Source organism: Panthera leo, chromosome B2 (genome assembly GCF_018350215.1).
Source record: "Panthera leo isolate Ple1 chromosome B2, P.leo_Ple1_pat1.1, whole genome shotgun sequence".
Taxonomy (NCBI): Eukaryota; Metazoa; Chordata; class Mammalia; order Carnivora; family Felidae; genus Panthera; species Panthera leo.
The window spans coordinates 22,952,101-22,968,827 of record NC_056683.1 but is presented as its reverse complement, the minus strand read 5'-3'; the positions used below and the strand labels follow the sequence as shown (position 1 = coordinate 22,968,827).

Genomic DNA, 16,727 nt, shown 5'->3' with positions numbered 1-16,727 from the left:
AGAATAATGGATATAGTTCAAGTATAGGGGTCTTCTTACATAAATGTAGCGTAGCTACTTGCTGGAACACTGTGAAGGAGCAGGGAAAGGAATGAGGAGGTTGGTGCCTCCAGAACATATCATTAAGTGATAAAAGCATGGTGTAGAATAATGTGCAAGAATGCTGTCTTTTATATAAAAAAGGAAGGAAAATAGAGGTACATGTCCATATTTGCTTACATCTGGTGATGAAAAGGAAACCCTAGTAGTTCACCCATAAGGATTCAGGAGGAGGGGATAGGACAGGGACAAGGATGCAGTGAGACTTTAACTGATGACATATTTTTCCCCAGGTTTATTGACATATAATTGATATACAGTGTTGTATTAGTATAAGGTATACAACATAATGACTTGATGTGTGTACATATTGTGAAGTGATTACCACAATAAATTAGCCAACATCAGTCACCTCAGATAATTACAAAACTTTTGTTCCTTGTGATGTCACTGATGCTTTGTTACATAGTAAAATATATCCTCTTACAGTATATTGATTTTGAACCCTGTGAACATATTACCTATTAAAATGACTTTTTAAAGAAAGCTATTAGAGTAGAGCAATATTGAGAAACCTGGAAAAATGCCTGTATGCCACTTGCTGTATATTCAGTTTAAAGAGCTGTGGGTCTTTAATTCAATTAAATGGAAACAGAAAAAGATGGAATTGTCAGGTACCTTTGACATGGCATCCAGATAATTTCCCTAGTTAGATGGTAATCATCTAAGATGATCATAGTTTTTCTAAGAATTTATTTTTAGCCTTTCACCCTTTTTCTGCCTACCTCACTTTCCTTCCTGATGCCTGCTATATGCTGTGCAGAAAGTGTGAATAGCCACCCTGGTATCAGAGCACTGCATTCTGTTTCCCTGCTACCAGCCGAGGGAAAACCTGTTGAAAAATTAATGCCCAGTAGCAGTTATTAATTGCATATTTGTATAGTCAATTTAAACAATTATCTGCTTCAGTGGAGGGTAGCCATGGTAGGATATATAAAATCACTGGTACATGCTCTAGTTTGGGCCATCAACGTTTTAAAATCTAGATTCTCACACCTCTGGGAGGTGGTTCTGATAGCAAAGTCTCATCTTTAAATATACAGGGTATGGATGAGAAACAGAGGAAGAATCCCTCAGTGAGCCAATAAGTCAGGGCAATTAAACATTTTGTAGGAGATCTGTGGTGAAGGTGGGTTGGGGGGTGAGGTGGAATGACACCTATTTAATATTTACAACAGGTCACCGTGGTTAGGCATTGCAACACTGCATAGGAGACAGGGCTTGGTGGGAGGAGACCCTCACACTGGCCCCCTTCATTGTATCCCCGATCGGTTTTCCAAGGGTCCAGCAGTCGTGAAGCTGGTACACAGAGCAGATGACATGCAGTGCTGCCTTTCCATGTCCCTGGTTCCCCGTGGCAGGTAGGGGCAGGTCATATCTCACCAGAGTTGGGAGAATTAGATTTCTAGCTACATGCATTTGGGCTCACGTCACTATGCCGAAGGAATTTTCACTAATCATTTCTGCGGTCCCATTTGAGGGGATGCTTTTAGACTTTGGGCTGTCTTCATTCTTGAACAAAGCCGGCATCCTCATTTAGGAGAAAAGGCAGAGTGAGTGCCCAGAACTCCAAAAGGGATCTCTCTGTCTTTGAGAAAACCTGGGCTCCTACATATAAGTTCTTTACTCATGACCACTCTTGAAATAGATGTCGTTACACACAGTGGGGAGAAGAGGCATCTGGGGCTCAGAGAGATTAATTAACCTGCCCACTGTTTCACAGAAATAGGTAGAAATCTGAGACTCAAATCATATTTTGTTTATTCTAAGGTATTCTTTCTTTTATTTGACTCTCAGCTCAAAAGTATGGTATGTAATTTTTGACAGTTGCTCTAGTCTCACAGAGTTCTAAGGCAATTTTTAAAAAGCTCTGAGCTTCATTTCTAAATATGGTTTAGTGAATTGTGGTCCAAACCAAGCAACCAACCAACTAAGCAAAACAAAAAACAAACTAACAAAAAAAAAAAAAAAAAAAAAAAAGGTAAGAAAAATGTTTGCAATTATTTTCCATTAGATATATAATACATGTGTGCATAATTTCTTCTGTCATCCCAAGAAGAGATTGGTCTAATGCATAATTAATCCATATGATTTGGACATGTTTACAAAACGTTTTTCTCCATTAATATGTAACACAAAATATATAGGTTTTCGTGGATTTTTTTTCTGACTCCTGATACTTGGGCATGTGAAATAAGCCATACTCTGTAAGTTTTTAGCCTGTTATTCACTGCCACATCTTTTAATATAAGCTGTATTTCGAGATGCTTTTTCAACCCGATATTATAATCCTGACTATAATTTTTTCTTTTTTTTAAAATGTTTATTTATTTTGAGAAGGATAGTGTGTGGGACAGGCAGAGAGAAAGAGAGGGAAAGGGAGAGAATCCCTAGTGCAGAGTCTGATGTGGGGCTCAAACTCATGAATTGCGAGATCATGACCTGAACCAAAACTACAAGTTGGATGCTTGACTGAGCCATGTAGGCACCCCAACCTTGCTATAATTTTGAGGTTATGGGGAGAAAACCAGAAGAAGGTGTATTTTTAAATGATTCCACTATGAGTGGTTGAAAAACAAAAAAGTACTGTTAATGTGTCAATATAATTGGGATTTAAATTGTTAGAATATATAAAAGGGAGCGCCTGGGTGACTCAGTCAGTTAAGCTTCCGACTTTGGCTCGGGTTATGATCTCACAGTTTGTGAAATTTGAGCCCCACATTGGGCTTTGTGCTGCCAGCGCAGAGCCTGCTTTGGATCTTCTGTCTCCCTCTCTCTCTGCTCCCCCTTTAGAAATAAACGTTTAAAAAAAATATATGTATATATATATCTATATCTATATATAGATATAGATATAGATATATATATATATAGATAAAAGAATATGGTGTTTTGGCAAAAATTACACATTAAATAATAGAATTTACTTTCAAATAAGGACCATTTTTGTTTGAAGCAGAGATGCAGGTTTCTCAAAACTGGGGTTTCATAGATTTTGGCTTTTGCCTGTTGATGTGAAAGAAGTAGAATTTAAACTGAAGTCTTTAAAGTAATGGAACAAAGGGGGTGAATGGTTTATGGATTTGGCATTCTTTGCATGATCATATAGATTCAGAAAGGAAACTTTTAACAGGATCTGAGGAGTTGAAAAGGATTAAAAATGCTCTAGGTCCATTGGACATAACTTTTGCCAATCTATGTTTTCTTAGTTTCTGTGATACTGTTATCAATGGATTCTGCTCCACAAATTATTAATATTAATCATCTTCATGTATTCTGAAGAACTTTGGCCAGCTTCCCTGCCTTTTCTGCTTTGCCAAGTGTGGTTTTCAGAGTGGAGCGATTACCGTGGTTGCTCCTGACGGACACCTGTAGGATGACTGAGCAAGAAGAAACCCAGAGCCAGGGTGACTGAAGTCATCAACAAAAAAAGAGCAAGGGTTGATACAACCAACATGTGGACATTTTATCTTAAGAATTTATTCAACACTAAAAAAATTTCAATCCACAGTTGTAATTTTTTTTACTTCTAGAAGTGGCCAAAGCCCTTCAGTAACAGCAGGTTCCTAGACAAGGGGTGAGATCCTTACATCACTTTTCAGTTCAGTCTTTGTGCTCTGTTGACACCACTCATACCAACAGCTCAGAGGGTGTGTGTAGAGTCCTGTCTATGCAGGCTGAGCTTCCCATAGACATTATGCAGTAGGGATTTAGTCTGGGCTTCGTAAAAATTGATAGTAGAATTACTTGAATCAACATTTGTGATTGTTTTCAGGGCTCAGTAATGTCTTATATATTCTTTCTCTCTGACTGGGGGTGGGGAATGTAAGGTTTTATAGGTGTGAGCTATAAAGATGTATAAACTAAATTCTATGCATTTAGCTTGTCCAAAGGAATAAAGTAAGGACACACAAGAAAAATTAATTTGTGTAGACCTCACCTAACTTTGCTCCAGGTGATGTTTAACTGTGTAATGGTAGAATCATGTTAACCCTGAGTACTCATCTTGCTTTTGGTAAAATTTGATTCAAGCCATGTAAACAAAATTTGTTTTTCTAAGTTGTTTTCACTAGGTGATTTGTGCTTATCTGTCAGGAGTTACAAAAAAAGAATGATAAAAATTGTTTCTCTGCTCGTCTGTCTGCTCTCGGTTATATATCCCAGTGCTTCACACGTCTCTGTTTGCCAGTGGGACTGAGTCTGCAGCTTTTCAGTAAAAGTGTGGTAGGGGATTGTTGGTCCCAAAGCTGGACAAACACACAGGTATACCGATACCTTCTTCTGAGAACATAGTGGCGAATAAACACCTGCTCTGCATGTAGGAGCTTCCATCCAGAGAAGTCTGAACTACTCAGGGGACCTGAGGACACTTCTCCAGTGGCCTGCAACAGGACCAGCTTTTTTTCCTGGTTAGAAAAACTGTTGGTGAAATCTACTCAGTGATAAGAAGGAAGGAACTGTTGATAGGTACAACATGGGTGAATCTTAAAATCATTCTTCTGAGTGCAAGAAGCCATATGAAAAAAAAAAGTACACGACATATGATTCCATTGTTATAAAATTCTAGGAAAGGCAAACTATTTTGTAGGGACAGAAAGGAGATCTTCAGTTGCCTGGGGACATGTGGGGTGAAGACAAGAGGTAAGGGGCAACAGGCAGAGGGGTAGGATTACAAAAGGGCACTAGGAAACTTTTGGGGGTGATGCACATGTTCATTATATTGATCGTGGTGACAGTTTCATAGATGTAGACATTGTCAACATATGTCAAATTGTGCACTATATATATGGGCAGTGTAACATTTATCTATTATACTATGTGTATAGCAAGAGCGAGGATTATTGTGTTACTGGTGTAACAGAAATCATTTGTCACTTGCCGTAGACATCAGGTAGATAGGAAAATAAAGGCAACTAAAACAAAACATAAAAGAAAAGCCTACTTTGCCCTTTGTTGTCTGGGGTATAGGGAAGGTCCCCATGTTTCATAATTCTGTTCCCATCTGCTTTTTGATTCTTGAAATATCTTTTATTGATGGGCAGGGAATTATATTTTAATTGTCAAGAGCGGGAGTTTTGGAGTTGGGAAGGCCTAGATTTGGCCTAGTCATCTGCTAGCTGTGTGCCTTTGGGCAGACACTTGACCTTTCTGATAGTTTGTTTTCCTCACATGTGTTTTCCTCACATGTGTTTTCCTCACATGTTTTCTACATGTGAGGTGGGATGACAGAGGCATAGTAAGTCCTCAATAAATGGAAGCAGTTTTTGTTATTACTTTTATTCATTTCACATTCTGATTTCCACAAGGTTTAAAATACAGATAGTCTTGAGTGAGAAAAGACAGTGTTTTCAGTTCACAGGAGGTCATGTTACTGTGGAGAAATGGAATCAGAAACGTTGCTTAGAGAAGAGAAAGATCATTACACGAAGGGAAGGGAGCCTAGGCAGGAGACCATAGATGATTTGCCTGATGCCCACTTTTCTGTTTTCCTCATGGCGGCCATTTAGCTACCAGATGACCTTCTCATCTGGTTTTTCTGGTGTAGTGGCTTCTGCTCTTTGCAGGGTTTGTTTTTAATTCATTAGTCTTTTCTTTTGTTAATTAATAATGTCATTGTTTATGAGTGCCATGTTCATGATTGCTTATTGAAAAATTTATTCTGGCATTTAGCCTGTACTTGTTTGTTTAGATGTATGAATATTTGTACTCCTCTGTAGAAATAAATGTTTTGACTTTCTAGATGTTTTGCTTAAATTTAGCTGAGAGATCTTATTTAACTTTTTATTAGTTCTTATAAACTTAATTTAAAAAATTAATATATATACTTATGGAAGTGAAAGTTGATTAGTTTATCCAAAATTGGTCATACTGTTGATAAGTAAGTTTTCAGGATATATAGTAAAACGTTTTTTTTTTTCTTTACCTCTGAAAAGATATCATTTTCACTTATAGAACTAGACGAATTACCTGCTTTCCCCTGATCTTGACCTAATTTTTTTCCCTCTGCCAGGTGTTTGCAGGGATTTGACAAGTGATTGATTTGGTTTTAGAGGGTCCTGGAACTGCACAAAGTGTTTTTAATATTGGAAAAGACATGCCCAGTTTTTCACAAGTTTTAAGATTTATTGTCTCCCCCTAACATGCTGCAAATGAGTTTGTTTCCTATTTATTTTACTCAGAATGTAGTAATTGTTGTCATTAGCTGAAGGGCAGTCTTGATCATAAGGAAGGATAGACTGCCTTTTAACACTATCTGTTTTTATTTGGCATCTTTGCAGGACTGGACATTAGGTGGGTAGACTGCTACTTCCCTTTTACTCATCCTTCCTTCGAGATGGAGATCAACTTCCACGGAGAATGGCTAGAAGTTCTTGGCTGTGGGGTGATGGAACAGCAACTAGTAAATTCAGGTAGAAAAGAATCCAACATTTTATTTGTAGGCTCTCTTGAAAAAGACTCTCTCTCCTTTCACTTCATTTGCATACTTATTTTCATATGCATTTATATGCCCCTGTAGGGGTAGCCTCACAATCTCTGTCTCCTCCTGTTGCCCACGTACTTGTCCCTTAACTCTCCATACTTAACTCTGGAAGAACTTCATTTCTCATATTTTGCACAGACTTTTTGTTTCTGGAGATCTTCCTTGTTAGCACTTAAGTATTGGATTTGTACTTCATAATTTCGTATTTGTTGATATGTTGCTTTGCAGTTGCCTCTAAGCATTTGATGCATACCACATGAGTCCAGTTTGTCTTCCAAACTCTTTAAGAACAAGGCCAATATATAATACTTTTTTGTTCTTATTTCATTTATAAGTAAGTTATATCTGTGGATACAGCTCTTCTCTGCAGGACCATTGCTTAATAAAAATGATTATTTTTAAACTTAATTTCAGAGCTGTTTTTTTTTTTTAAATCACTATATGAACGTAATTAAAAAATATTTTTTCAGAGTATAAATCCTCCATGAGAAGTCGGTGGGATTGGGCATTTGAGCAGGAACTCTGTGTAAGCAGTTAAGTGGAGGGGAACTGATGAAGATTGCATTCTGCCCCTCTCCCCTTCCCGTAGTAGGGCATTTACTCTGTGGCCTTGGAGGGCAGTGGCTCTGGTTCAGGTTTGGTCACAGGGCCTCGGGCAGCAGAATGGAGAAGAGCAGGCCCTCTTGGTGGCTAAGAAATGTAGAGAGACCACAGGTAAGGTCATGGGGTTAGAGAATAAGGATGGTGTGAGACAGAAGAGATGAGGTGGCAGTCAAGTGCAAGATTTGTGGTAATCCAGCTTGGGAGACTGGAGGCCTAGCCTTCCCTTCTTACTCCCAGGTAACCTTTGTCTGCAGGGGCCTGGACTCAGCTCACAGATTCCTCTCCTTTCTGCCAAGGAAGGCTTGGGGGAAAGCCCAGAACATTGCCAAATGCTTCTTGGATAGTTTTCAATAATTTGAAGAGCTGACCTAGAGAAGGACAGAGAGGTCGGATGTTAAGGGCTGTGTATAAAAGTTGTGAGGCTTGGGCCTGGGTGTCTGTCTGTCTTAGGTTTTCTGTCAGTTGACAGCTGTGTGTCTTCAGGCAAGTTGCTTAAACCCCTGTGAGTCTTAGTTTTCTCATAATTAAAATGGGCACAATGATACCTTGCTCAAAGTTTCATTATGAGCATTCATCAAGGTGATGTATGTAACGTGCTTATTAGCACTGGGTCTGGCACGCTGACTAAAATTAATTGCTGATTTTGTTTTTAAATTGTTTTTCAAATGGTTAGAGCCATTTATCAACAGAGCCCCCTTAAAAAGGAAATATTTGAACAGAGGCTGTCCTGTACATCACAGAAATGATTTCTCATTAATTGGAATTAGATTACCTCTTTGATCTTAGTCACTTCAGTATCCATGATTCTAGTCTGAGGGATTTTAGAGGGAAAAAGACAATTAACCAATAGTAAGAGACACCGGAAAATCAGCCTGATACGTATATATCCATCTTAGTAGAAAACACAAAAAATTGGAAGCAAATATGTAAGATTTAATCTCTTCTTGAGTAGGAACTAACTTCAAATACTTCTGGGATGTTTTTATTTTTTTTCTTAGAAGATTTGAAGGAATCCCAGGCTTCATCCCAGAAACATGTGTTATCAAGGGCCAGGACTGAGAAAGCCGGTCAGGGGATGGTCAGCTTAACATGTCAGTTGTTGCTGGGAATAGTGCTTCCTTGTATCTTTTCCAGTGTCCTTGATGGGTTTTTATGAGGTTTATTCACACAGTAATTGGCCAAATACAGTTATCTGAAACAGGTTTCCAAGTCATTATTGCACATTAATGGGACTGCTGTTCCACAATTAGATCAGCCATGTCAAGTGTTCTTGAGGGAAGTGGCAAAGTGAAAGAAAAGAAAAAAAAAAAAAACAACAAAACAGAACGTATGAGATGCAAATATATTTGAGAGGTTCACAGTTGTGGTAAGATGTGGTTTTAGTTGGTGGGAAATTGTGCAGATAAATTTTAAATGAAATATCTTGCGAGGGAGACTACTGAAAAGAAAGAAGAGATGATTTTGTAAAAGAAATTCTGTGTAGGCTGTGCTATTTGAACTTTAAGTTATTGTGACAAAGTTCTGCTCTGTGTTCTCAGACTGGGATGTGTTTTGACATCTGTAGTTAAAATCTTTAAACTGTGTGCCTGGCAATCATCAACCGCAGGCTTTATTTGTAAGAACAGCTAATTTTCTGTCTGCTGAGCTCCGTGGTCTAGAGAAAGGCTGACTGTGCATGCTCCAGCCCTCTAGTTCCATTTTGCCGTTCCTTCCATCTTCTCTCCTACATTTCCTTCCCTCCCTTCCACTCCCCTGCCTTTTAAATAGAGCTTCCAAGAAACACTAACATGTGGCTGTAGATCTTCTTCTTTAAGGGTCTCATAGCGGCACAGGTAAGTGCTAAAGTAACTGGACACCAAAGAAGCCGGAACTAGATGGTGAAATTAGCAGCCACACTTAAGCCCTTCCTGTGGGCCAGGATCTCACCTCATCTCACCAATGCTTCTGAGCCTTTCTTTCATTTAGCCTTGATAACAAGGCTCTCATGTAGATGCTGATATGATCCCCATTGACAGAGCCTGAGGAAGGTACCATGCTGCACTATCCAGATAGTAAATTGCATGATTATGAAGTGGCTAGAAATCCATTGCAAATAAATTATTCTGTCTCACCTAGAATGAAAAACAGAAACCAAATGAAACAAACAACAGCAAACAGAGCTCTCTTTGGCTGGTAGTTATTTGTTACCCCTAAAGAAGGGCTAGGCCATCATGTATGTTGTCTCCTATGATAGAGTGCATTTAATTAAAAGCGGGGAATTAGATTGCTAATATGAACAGTCTGTGAAAACGCTATTACACATTTAAGTTGACTATGGCATATATGTGGATTTTTTTCCCCTGGAGTAAGATAAGGGTCTTCCACATAGCTTATAGAATTTTACTTTATTTCTTCTTTAATTTATAATGTTTTTGCCATTGCTTTCAGATTTCTTAGATTTACTAATCATGATGTGGGTGATGACAGTTATTATGATGATTTTATTGGTTTTTCCTTCAGGAGATGTTTTGAGGACAGTACTGAGTCATGTCCCCGAATACCACACCCTCACTTCCCATTGGGCTGACTCAGGTTGCTAATGTCTTTTCAAGTAATATATGGAGCACAAACATCTAAAATCATCACCAGGGTGACTGTAGGCTGTGATTGTACCAGAAAGGAATTTACCATTTATTTGAGCCCCTTGAAATTTAGAAGATTGTAATGGAAAAAGCTCTATGGTGGAATATAACATTTAAAAGATGAAATCTCTTTCTTTACCTCTTTGTTAAAATTTAAAAGTGTGATCTTTTGGGAAAACCTTGTAAATATATACATGAACAGTTTCCAGTTTTTTGGTTTTTTTTTTAAGTTTATTTTTGACAGTGAGAGAGAGAGGGTGCGCATGAACAGGAGAGGGTGAGAGAGAGGGAGAGAGAGAATCCCAAGCAGGCTCTGCACTGTCATCTCAGAGCCCAATGTAGGGCTGGAACTCATGAACAGTGAGATCATCTGAACTGATAACAAGAGTTGGATGCTTAACCAACTGAGCCACCCAGGCACCCAGTTTCCATTGTTAACAATCATTCTTTGTTCTTGTTCATTTGTCAAATTTCTCTTGAATTCCTTTTAAGGCTGTAGAAAAGTGAAATAAGCATTGTTCTTGCCTTTGGGAATAGCATAGCATACACAGACATACAAATGATTACAATACCATGTGATAAGTATTTGTAACAGAGGTATTGTGGGCAGAATGGGGAGAAAGAAGAGATTGAAGAAGATTGTGCCAAGACCTTGTCCTGATTACATTCAGGATAGAATGCTAGAAGTATGGGTATTTGAAATGTATGTCCCAGAATAAGTCAGGTTTCTGTTTGCAAGGAGTTGTGTACTTTATGAACTTTGCTTGGATGGCCAGGTAGGATACCCAGTGCTTCTTTTCCTATGTGAATAAATATCTATTTCCAGTCTATTACTGTCTTTAGTAGCCAGTCTCTGCAGCCTCTACACACACTTGTGACATTCAGTGTTATTAATCTCAGCTGGGGAACTTCTAGAGGCAACAACCAAGATATGTGCCTGTACTGGGCGTAGTATTATATACAGGCAGACCTACCATTAATCTACTTAGCATCTTTTGTGTGTAAGGGGCTGTGCTAGCCAAAGAGGAGGACACAGACACCATAAGATGTGACCTCTCCCTCTAAAGTTTACCATGTAGTAGGGAAGATGAGATTATATAATTAGAGCATGGTAACATAAGTGCCACTCATGACATGGAGCTTTGGGAGGTGTGAAGAGGGGACTATGTTCATCAGTTAGATTTGTGGAAGCATCAGAGAGGAGGTGGTATTTGAATTGGTCCTGGGTTTAACCAGTGGTTAAGTGTGTGCCTGGTAACTGCCTGGAGAGCCTGGTAATCACCTGGAGAGCCTATGTAAAATGTTCATATCAGGGTATGTAGGTCTGGGATGAGGACTGAGATGTGCATTTAAAAATTTTTTTTAATGTTTATTTTTGAGAGAGAGAGAGACAACACAAGCAAGGGAGGGCAGGGAGAGAGGAGACACAGAATCTGAAGCAGGATCCAGGCTCTGAGCTATCAGCACAGAGCCTGACGCAGGGCTCAAACTCATTAACCGTGAGATCATGACCTGAGCTGAAGTCGGACTCTCAACCGACTGAGCCACCCAGTCACCCCTGAGATGTGCATTTTAAATAAATAGCGTAGATAATTCTTATGAATGACCCACATTCAGACCATGCTTTGAAAATCCTACTTTTAGGTTGAATATTTTCCCCAGTTTTATTGGTGTATAATTGAAAGATGATGAACTATGAATATTGAAACTGTATAGTTTGATCTATTTTTGACATATGTGTATACCCATGAAACTATCACCACTGTCAAGATAATAAACATTTTCATCACCAGCCAAAGTTGCCTTGTGCCCTTTTGGTAATCTATCCCTCCTGCCACCCTGTCACTAGGCAACCACCGATCTACCTCTGTCATTATGGATGAGTTTGGATTTTCTAGAGGTTTATATAAGTGGAATCATACAGTATATTCTTTATGTTTTGCTTCTCTCCCTCAGCATAATGATTTTGAAATTAATCCGTGTTGTGTATATTGATCAGTGTTGTATATGTCATTCATTCCTTATTGTTTTAAGTATTGTTTCATTGTATAGACATACCCAATTAGATTATCCATGCACTTTTTGATGGACATTTAGTTTGTTCCCAGTTTTGGCTATTAGAAATAAAGCTGCTGTAGATATTTGTATAAAATCCTTTGTGTGCCTGCATGTTTCCATTTCCCTTGAGAAAAAACCTAGGCGCGGAATGTTCTATAAATGTTAAATAGATCAATGTAATTGAATAGTGTTCAGCTCTTTTATGTTTACTGATTTTTTTTTTTTTTTTTGGTCTTAGTATCCTATCAGTTTCCCAGCAAAGATTATTAAAATTTTCTACTATGATTATGGGCTTGTCTATCTGCTCTTTTATCCTATTAATTTTTCTTCATGTTTTTTTAAAGCTATATTATTAGATATATATGCTTTTATAACTCTTATGTCTTCTTCATGAGTTGCCCCTTTTATCATTATGAAATATCATCTTTATCTCTGGTACTTCTCTTTTTCTTGAAGTCTGTTTTATTTATATTAAAATAAGCATTCTAGCCTTACCCCTGTTCTCAGTTAGTTTTATGTTGTTATAGTTACATGTGTTGTGTCTACATACATTGAAAACCTCACCACTCAGTGTTAAACTTTTTTGCTTTAAGAAGTCATATGCATTTTAAAAACTTAAGAGACCATAGTTTTCTATTTACCTAGCTCTTACAATTCTCTTGCTCTTCCTTTATTCCCGAAGATGCTTGTTTCCCTCTGGTATTTTTTCCCTTTGGTATGGAAAACTTCCCTTACCATGTCTGTTGGTGATGAATTTCTTAGTACTCCTTTATCTGAGAATGTTTTTATTTACCCCTTATCATGAAGAATATTTTTACTGAGAATAGAATTCTGAATTCATCTTTTTTCTTAACAATTTAAAGATGTTGTTCCATTGTCTTCTGCCTCTATAGTTTCTGTAGAGAACCACAGAATCATTTCAGTCATTATTCACCCAAAAGTAATATGTTGTCTTTCTTTAGCTACTTTCAAGATTGTTTTCTTTACCTATGGTTTTCATCAGTGTGATTTTGATGCATTGAGGTGTGGTTTTCTTGGACTCTGTTTTGAGATTCACTGAGCTTGAGTCCATGAATTTATGTTTTTCACATATTTTGAGAATTTTCTGGTCATTATTTCTTCAGATAATTTTTTCTATCTCAGTCTCTTCCTCCTCCCCTTCTAGAGCTCAAATTGTACCCATGTTAGATCTTTCGATTTTATCTCAGAAGATCCCAATACTCTGCTCACTTTTGTCTATCTTTTGCTGTTTTTCATACTAATTTCTGTTCCATGTTCATGTTCCTGTATCACCTTCACAGAACTGCCTTGATCATCAAATATATTTTTTTATTTCAGATTTTTTTTTAGTTTTAAATTTTGTATGTGTTTTTTGAATTTATTTACTGGTTCCTATTTCTCTTCTGAGAATTCCTATATTTTCATTCCTATCAATTGTGTTTTTCTTTACCTCATGGAACATAGTTACAGTAATTGCTTTAAAATATCTGTCTGATAGTTCCAACATCTGGGTCGCATCAAGAATGAATTCTGTTTAGAATTCATCATATTTTCTTGGTTCTTTGTCAAATGACTTTGTGTGTTGGAAGTTGTGAATGGTAAGTTGTGTGCACGCTGTCCTATTTTAAATTTGTGTTAACTGTTGATATTTTAGTAGATGGTCACTTGGTGAAGTTTAGACCTTGGTTCTGACTTGTTTCCCATGGGCAGTCATTCAGATCTCAGTATAAGTCTTAGTGATACTGATCTCTGTCCTTCCCGCACATATGTACTTGAGGGGTTAGTCAGAAACTCGTGTGAATGGTTCACATCTCAGTTCAGTTTTCTCAGCTTTTGCTATGCTAGCTTGAGTCTGTGGTGTGCATGTGTAGTCATGGGTTAGGCTGATGCTTATGCAGGTAGAATTAGGGCATCTCCTCTGGGCTCTTCTCCACTCCAACTCACAGAGCCATTTCCCTGAATATAGAAGGAGAGATTTCTCTTGGAGTCTTAGCTGCCATTGATGCTGTGCAGCTCTGCAGCTGGGGCCCACCTTCAGGGCAAAAACATGGTAGAAGCAAACAAACATGAAATTCCTCCTATGGAGGTTGTTTCTCCAGGTTTTGACTTTCAATCAAAATTTGTCTATTTACTTTTCATAGTGCTCTTTTAGTGATTTTGTGTATGTATCCTTGTCCAGGGATTTAAATTGCAATCAGAGTGAGTGATAGAGGGCTCATACCCCCATAGTGAGACCAAACTCTAGGTTGGGTTGTGAGGACACCCCAGGTAAAAGGATAATTGCATGGACATATCTATGTGGTGCCAGAAAACTGTGGATATACTGGGTCTACCTGTGTATTTAATCTATCGATTTCATTATTTTTTTTTAATTTTTAATGTTTATTTATTTTTGAGAGAGAGAGAGAGTGAACAGGGGAGGGGCAGAGAGAGAGGGAGACACAAAATCCGAAGCAGGTTCCAGGCTCGAGCTGTCAGCACAGAGCCCGATATGGGGCTCGAACCCACGAGCCATGAAATCATGATCTGAGCTGAAGTCAGACGCTCAACTGACTGAGCTACCCAGACACCCCTAATCTATTGACTTTATTAATTAAAATTAAATATAGTGCATTTTTAGGTAAAACACTGAGTTGAGACTAAGATCTGCATACTCTGATTTCTTCCTTTCCTTCCCGTGTCACTCCCCAATCTTTCTCTTCTTCCTTACTTTCCTTTAGCCGTCTAACTTTCCTCCCTTCCCTTAAGTCAGTCTTGGCCCTGTTAGTGCCCTTTCAGAAAAGCAAACAAATATGTGTCAGCCCCATGTGTACGTGTGGCTTTGTAGTTCCTCCTAGTGACACATTTTCAAGCTGTCAGAGTAGAGATGTCTTTTCAAATATTTACTTAGCCTTTGTCCTTTTTCTCTTTTCAAAATGGGTAAGATGGTGAGATTTTTTTTTCTGACATAAAAAAATCTGTAATCATTGGAAAAATTTTAAAAATAAAGTATAAAAAAGAAAATAAAAGCAATTCCGTTGTTACCTAGGTAAAACTTTTAAAACATGCATATATATAATTAGCCATATCCGTATGAAAAACTTGTATATACTTTAGAAAAATATAATCATCCTTTGATTATTTTTTTGTATTATGCTTTTTCACAACAAATTTGACATGAGTGTCTTTTCATGTTACCAAATATTTACCTACATCATCATTGTTAATGGTTGTATAGACATCGTGGGGGAGTCTTTTTGGCCATTTATGTATTGTTGACAGTAAACAGTCTTTATACAGACATTTGGGCTATTTCCATATTTTGGCTATTGTGTATAATGCTGCTGTGAGCATGCATGTACATGTATTTGAGTCATTGTTTTCAGTTTATTTGGGTGCATAACTTAGGAGTGGAATTGCTGCATCATATAATAACTCTGTGTTTACTTTTGAGGAAGTACCAAATTATCTCCCACAATGGCTAAACCATTTTACCTTCCCACCAGCAATATATGAGACTTCTATTTCTCCACTTCCTTGCCATTGCTTATTATTTTCTGTTTGCCTGGTATTGTTTTGTTTTGCTTTACAGCCATCATAGTAGGTATGAAGTAGTCCCTCTCTGTGGTTTTGATTTTTATTTCTCTAATGGCTTATAATGTTAAACATATTTTCATATACTGTTTGTATATCTTCTTTAAAAACATGTCTATTCAATTTCTTTGCTCATTTTAAAGAGTTTTTTTTAATGCTTATTTATTTTTGAGAGACAGGGAGAGACAGAACGAGCAGGGGAGGGGCAGACAGAGAGGGAGACACAGAATCCCAAACAGGCTCCAGGCTCTGAGCTGTCAACACAGAAGCCCTATGTGGAGCTCTAACTCAAGAACCGTGAGATCATGACCTGAGCTGAAGTTGGACGCTTAACTGACTGAGCCACCCACGTGTTCCTTTGCTCATTTTAAAAATTGGATTGTCTTTTTGTTGCTGAGTTGTAAGAGGTCTTTATATATTCTGGATATTAGACCTTTATCAGATGTATGATTTGTAAATATTTTCTCCAAATCTGTAGGTTTTCTTTTTATATCTTGATAATGTATGTCCTTTGAAGCACAAAATTTTTAGATTTTAATGAAGTCTAATTTGTCTGTTCTTCTTCTTCTCTTGCACCTGCTTTTGCTGTCATATCTAAGAATCTATGGTCAAACTTAAGGTCAACTAGATTTACCCCTGTGTTTTTATCTAAGAGTTTTGTGGTTTGGGCTCTTCTATTTAGGTCATTGATCCATTTTGTGTTAATTTTTGTACATGATATGAGGTAGAGGTCCAAATTTATTCTTTTGCATGCAGGCATCCAGTTGTTCCAGTACCATTTGTTGAAGAAACTATTCCTTCCCCATTGAAAGCTCTTGGCACCTCTGTCAAAAATCAGTTGACCATAGATGTATGGGTTTATTTCTGAACTCTTAGTTCTATTCCAGTGTTCTATGTTTCTGTCCTCACACAAGTACCGCATGTTTTGAGTAGTGTAGCTTTGCAGTAAGTTTTAGAATTGGTAAGTGTGAGTCTTCCAATTTAGTTATTCTTCCATTCATTCTTTACGTTTTACTGTAAACCTACTGAAGTCTCTGTAACTTTTTAAGGGTTATTTTTTCTTAAAATTGTTTTCCTTGAGATACTTTATTCTTATACTTTGTCTGCTCATCTGTCTGTATCTCTCTGTATTCCAATGCTTTATTTTATCTATCAGTCCACTATCCACCACCTAGCTTAAGAGACAAAGGACATTATACAGCCGAACCTCCCTGCCCCCACTGTATATATCCTTTTTGTTGGTATCTTCCCACTTTGCCTCCATCCTATGAGAATCACTGTTTTGAATTTTG

General features: G+C 37.7%; 1 protein-coding gene across 30 annotated transcripts in view; it reads left to right on the top strand.

Moving 5' to 3' along the window:
- FARS2 (phenylalanyl-tRNA synthetase 2, mitochondrial) overlaps nucleotides 1-16,727 on the top strand; it is a 538,971-nt gene that overhangs the window by 200,184 nt on the left and 322,060 nt on the right. For all 30 annotated transcript variants that reach the window (XR_006202464.1, XR_006202465.1, XR_006202466.1 and 27 more), the window contains one exon: nucleotides 6,378-6,509. Coding sequence is in view for 24 of the 30 variants with exons in the window: in XM_042938006.1 (XP_042793940.1) it covers nucleotides 6,378-6,509 (132 nt within the window). In the remaining 6 variants the exon portion in view is untranslated. The remainder of the gene's footprint in view (nucleotides 1-6,377; nucleotides 6,510-16,727) is intronic.